Source organism: Dermacentor andersoni, chromosome 2 (genome assembly GCF_023375885.2).
Source record: "Dermacentor andersoni chromosome 2, qqDerAnde1_hic_scaffold, whole genome shotgun sequence".
Taxonomy (NCBI): domain Eukaryota; kingdom Metazoa; phylum Arthropoda; class Arachnida; order Ixodida; family Ixodidae; genus Dermacentor; species Dermacentor andersoni.
In genome coordinates, this window is record NC_092815.1 from 164,082,485 (window position 1) to 164,088,484 (window position 6,000).

Below are 6,000 nucleotides of genomic sequence, written 5' to 3' on the forward strand. Positions count from 1 at the left end.
CTCTGGTCAGCCAATTACACGAGAAAAGCCTGTAAAACAAGACAGTGCTGTTCACTTAGAAAGCAAATAGAGGTAACCTATGATAAACGTGGTGAGTGTTTCATTGGCCTGATGAAATTACGCTACGAGACACTGCCCGATGCTTGCGTTGGGGGTTGCGTAAATTTGAGGTCAGGGCATTGGAACAAGATATTGAAATAGCTTTACGTTATAGTGCCCCAGTAACTCATGCACAAACTTGAAACTTTCGCCGTTCTTCACTTAGAGCATGTTCCCCATTTCTATTGCCACTGAACTCGGAGCCACATTTAGTTGCACGATGACACATGGAAGCGTTTCCGAGAACTATCAACGCTTTCGTGTGCTTTTTGCATTTGTGTGAACTCCGTAACTATTTGACACTCTTCAATGTTTTCCTGCTCACCAGATGCCACTTAGGTTTCTAGAGGAACTCTCTAAAACCAGTGAACCTTCCATGCGCATCGCAAAACATGTTGCTATTACTGTTCGACGCCTGCAGAATTGTCCACCATGTCTGTAATTTGTACTTCATATTTGTACTTTGCTCTTGCTTAAAATATATCATGCCTCTCTGCGAATTCAAATTGAATATCGGAGTAACGCTTCGTTCTGCAAGGACATCGGGCAAATAGAGTATATGCGGCGCATAACGTACTATGCGCCTGAAAAGCCAATGGTAAAGACAATTTAGTCAATTTCCCAAGCCTCCTTAATAATCTGTATATGCCTGAAACGTTCGACGCACATCACCTATAAAGTACTGACTAAACATATGGGCGCCGCTGCATTTGGATCTCAAGAAACATTGCAAAACTTAAAATCTGGTACATATAACGACTCGATGTAGTAAAGAAAAAACATTGCGATTTGCATCCCGCCCTATTTATTCCATGCTATTCATTAGGAACCAGCATATCCTTGCTATTATGCTCCCAACTTCTTCAGAACTTCCATCAACTAGATAGTTTACTTGGACTAGGACAGCTGGAAAGCAGGCATATAAGGTCTTCAAAGAGATTCTGGTCCCGCTACCAGCTTTTCTGTGAAAAAAGTATTGGGGCAGAAATTCCACTGGAGCCGCCTAAGTATGCGTAAACATTGTGCCACTAATCTCCACGCAGCCCGGTGTTATTATAGATCTTCCCAAACATGATCCGACCAGCAGGAGCCCATTTCAACCTTCTCGGTCGCTATCTTATCTGTCGTTATCAACCTCACCGAAATAGATCAAATCCTTATCTGTTCTTATCAACAATATCGTACTTGATGCGACCCTTATGAACGCTTATTGGTCCTCACTATTCTCATCAGAATTACTCCGACTTTTGTAAGCCCTTGTCGCTCTCTAACACCTGATCAACGCATTGACTGTTTATCTCTATGGGTAGCGCGACGCGAAGCGAGCGCATTAGCCCTCGTAAATACGTGGCGTTTCTGTCGGTGAAGGAGAGCCCCAACGGAAGGCGCATCACGCGACCACCGAAATTCATCGCGGATGTGGCGTGTTTGGCACTAAATGTTAGTAAAATTGAAATTTCCCTAGTGTATGAAATGCTTTAACTCGGCTCTACATGTTATTCTAGAGAAGGCTTTTATTCTACCATCAACAAAACTGTCAAGAAAGTCTTCAGAGAAATTGTCCTTTCACGTTTGTTTTGTACCGCCCGTTCAAAAGATTCCTATGGGTGTGATATATTCACCTTCTGCAAGCGTGGGTTCTTGGAATTGGGGGAAAGATACTCATCTTCTAAGCATGGAGCCGTAGGTTCAACACTCATCACCGCCAACGTTTTTCCTTTCGAACTTACTAATTTTTATACATTAATTTATTTATAGCGATTCGTCTTACGGGAAGGACGGACCGACGGGTTTCTTCGTTGGGTAGGAATAGAAATGCTTACGCTTTGAAATAATGGTAACAAGGCTAAGGATGACGCCCAATTTGTTGTCCTGTACGACGGATGCGATATGGAAAGGCGGAAGGAAGAAAAAAAAAAGGAATACCAGAATGATGCGGCCCGAAAACATACACTTCACATGTGCAGCGTACCTTAAGAGGACTTTCAATGGAGCCTAATACACCGTATCATAAGGGTTCTGCGAAGTCTATACACCAGAACACCGTGAATTCAAAGCGCGCCGCCATATTGATGAGCGCCGGTCGCGCCATCTATCCCAAGCGCCGCGAAGTAGCAGGCCTGGGCTGCCACGCCGGGAGATGCGACCCGGCACGACAGCGAAACTTGGGCTTTTTAGCTGGGCGGAAGGCATGTTTCGCGTTTTTTCTAGCCAGTCATTTTCGCTGTCTCGATTCAATCAAACTTCAAGACCTCATGCAAGTCCGCAATGGCCACACTGAGTGATGTGCAGACTGCAGAAGCGAATACATCGGGTAACCACGTAAGCACGTAACCTGTGAAGGATTTTGCAGCACTGTGTTGGTGCCACATTTTATTAAAGCACGCAGAACATTGTCCTCTGCACTTTCAGTTTGGTCTTGTTTGTCATGGTCACTACTGCTTTGGCCGCGTTTGGCAACCAACTGGCGAGGTCGTTTGACTGCCTGATTAGCAGATGCCTGCCCTTCACCACCTGCAAATTGAAAACAATATATATGTTATAGTAAGAAGGGCTGTAGTTCTTTCCCATGCCATCACTGTTGCGAAGACATAAAGTCCTCTCAAAATGAAATAGAAAATGCACCAGGCCAATTGTATCGTGCAACCCCTTAAGAGTACAACATTAAGAACACAAGCCTACAGTACTCGAACAAGCAGCATGTGATGCTAAACCTGCACTCATTGGAAAATGAGGAACTACAGTAGTTTTAATGTTCAACTACATGTGCAGTCAAAGCCCATATAACAGGGCGAGCCTGACGGATGCAGGTTTTGTACAGTTGCACAAACCATGACAGGGCACATAAAATTACCATCCCTACTTAAAGCTGCATCATCAGGGAAGCCTTTGGTACAAGACAACAACCGCACCTGCATTCCAAAAAATTAGCCCCACCAACTGCAGCTACCTGGTATCAGACCTGTTTCGCTTGTGCGAGGCCATATCGGATTGTTAGCGCTCCCTTAGAAAACAGTAAAAGAAACTGGTGAGAACGAGAAAAATTTTGTTACAAAATACAACAATAATTAAGCACCTTATTTTCCTCGCCTTATGAACGGAAAAATTTTGCGCTTTGCCCTGCATAACAGCCCGCACGCAGTTTAGAGCTCAGGATGCTCAAATGAATTCGTTACGAATGACACCTGCAACACCAGCTCGTAAAGACTGCAGGCGCGCTGCAAGAACGCCTTCGGCGACGAGCAGTCGTTTACGTTTTTGTCGACGCATGCTACGTGACGAGCAGACTTCGTTTTACTTTCATTAGCAATTACGCTCACCAGCAGGGCAACATACTATCGTTTACAACTTGTCGTTCACGCTTAATGGTCATGCCGTGCAGCAGCTGCAAGTATCGCTAACCGCAAACTCAACTGTTCCGCTTAACCGTCGGGAGCTCTGCCTGAATGAAAACACGAAAAGGCTTGCCTTCTTGTTATAGCCAAGGCGAAGCACCGGCGCGGGATTCTGCTCTGTGGGCTTGTCCAGAAAGTGCTCGGAGCAAACCTGCGTGTTACACATTACGTTCGTAGGGCGCAAAGTTGAACGTGGCACCAAAATATACACAGATCGAATACTCACTCGTGCATTTTCACTGGGTTGGTAGTTCTTCCTATTCACTGCAGCTATCCACCGGTGGCGCAGCTTGTCATTCTTCGTTGCGGTTGGAAATCGGTGCAGGCTGAAAACACCGCACCGGCACGATTCCCTACGTGTATTGTGCTCTTCGCAAACAGCGCTAAGCAACCTGCTCCTTTTCCGCTGGTTATTTTGGCATCCAAACACGACGCAACGATGCCCAGATGACTTCTTGTACTTTGGATTCGCGTGAACGGGCACATTTCCGCACTTTGGAGTCCTAGAGCTAGCGCTAGCCATGTCTGCTGGTCGCCGGCGAACACGCTTTGGCAGCCCAGAACAAAATGGCGCTGGTCGACCGGGCAATCCGGGTGCGAGAGTATGCGTTCGATTAGCCTGGGTGCGAGGCTAGCGTGTTCTGGTCTATAAATTTTGCGATTCTCACGACGCCGTACGTAGCTTTCTGCTCTTTTCAAGGGCCATTCCACAAGCCATGGATTTTTGCTTGTATAAGAAAGACATGGTATAGCAATCTACTTATATCGCGCACTAAAGAGGCTGATCACAGCCAGTAACAACTTTACTATAAGCGCAGTGGCGTTGCCTAATTTAGAACATCACCTTTAAGCAGGCGACTTAAAAGCACTAATCGTCAAAGAAGTAAGCGTGTATTCTGCTTTTAAAATAATTTTACCAAAGGTGATCAGCCTTTCACTAAACACTTTCTTTACGACCACCAGTTTTGAGAAATACGGACCCTAAACGTGTGCCGTGACAGGTATTGCTTTGAATTTGGCTGCATAGTTTGGATACCCATTTCTCATTACTCCTTCAAGGCGAAGATGATCTAGCAAAGGTTATTCGTTAAGGACTGGCTGAATAAAGATGTGTAGTTGCAGGACACTTCGGCCTAATGGAAGATAATAAAATCGCGGTAAATAATGTTATTGTAATGACAATATAGCACAAATTCTGATGTTTAGCCCTTATTATTGATATAAAGCTTCTTAAACTATAGTCTCAATTTTTAAATGTCTTTCTTATTTTAGTAATATGAGAAAGCTGTTGTACAAGTCATTGTCGTGTGTTCTGCATCAGTAGGCTCCTACCAGAGCCGCGTGAGAAAGTAATAAGTTGATCGCGCGCAGTTGACAACTCCGTTATCCTGCCATCCCAGCATGGCAACAAATGCAACGCCACGAGCACATTTTGCGGAGAGGCCAAATCACGCGCGATTACGCATGCTTCGTCTCTCGGCGCTATCTAACGCTCTCTTTGCATCACCACAACTCGCCACACGACAACGTACCGCGTGCCTTTTGCTCGTAGCTTTTATCCGTAGGTAAGTTCCTCCACATGCATTAGAACAACTCAACGCACAGGTGCGGTAATACGAACCCGGCAGTGACTTCGCGACCCTTTGCGCAGCTTCTACGTTGATGTCGGCTACGATGACACGGGCACCTCTCTCGGCCAGCACATGGCAGATGGCTTCGCCGATGCCACTGCCTCCTCCGGTGACGACTGCAAGACGTCCCGAGAATTCTTTGTCGGCCGACATCTGCGCGTGCTCGTCTCCAGACTGCGCCCGCTTCAACTGTAGCGACCGCGAAGTGACAGGCCTCGCCTGGCCATCTCCCTTCTCGTCAGTGCGTTCCCAGCCGCCGCACCGCTCCGTATCACTGCGATAAGAAACCTTCCTTCGTTGTGGGCGATTGAAGCTTGTCTGGGCTCACGCGTGAAGGGCAGTAGTGGCCTTTTGTTTTATTTTTTTTTTTCCATGTCGCGCAGTCCCTCATTTCCGTGCCCTCCCCTGTACAATCACTGCACGACCCTTTCCCTCGAAGCCGCAGTCCGGCTGCGGCGTTCATTCGGGTTGTTGAGCAACAGAAGCCCGGAGAACAGCTGAGTCGAGAAAAACCAGTTTCTTTGCATGACCTTGGCGTTGGGCAGAGGTACGGCTTCCGTGAAGCAACTTACGATCGGCCGTCGTTTTCTTTCTATCGCGTCATGTTGCGCCTTTTTTAACAGCCGAGAACAATGGCTAAGCGGCGAGAACGAAATGGTGAGCCGAGGGACGTGCTTGAACGGAAAGGAATCCCACCGCGTGCTCTCTCTCTCTCTGAGAGCGGCGCTGTTTAATAACGACCCGAGGCGGCGACTCCGCAAATAGCCACGAATGGGTCCGCTGCGTCGTCCGCCCATTATGAAATAGGCTGCTGTTCTTCCTCGTGGCTGAACACCACAACACCAAAGAAACATAACAAGCGCTGTCCCACGCTT

General features: G+C 46.9%; 1 protein-coding gene across 1 annotated transcript in view; it reads right to left on the minus strand.

Moving 5' to 3' along the window:
* Positions 1-5,731, minus strand: part of LOC126540508 ((3R)-3-hydroxyacyl-CoA dehydrogenase-like) — a 43,600-nt gene extending 37,869 nt beyond the window's left edge. The window contains exon 1 of the mRNA XM_050187321.3: positions 5,116-5,731. Within this exon, the coding sequence (XP_050043278.1) occupies positions 5,116-5,278 (163 nt within the window). The 5' untranslated portion in view covers positions 5,279-5,731. The remainder of the gene's footprint in view (positions 1-5,115) is intronic.
* Between the last annotated feature and the right edge of the window lie 269 nt (positions 5,732-6,000).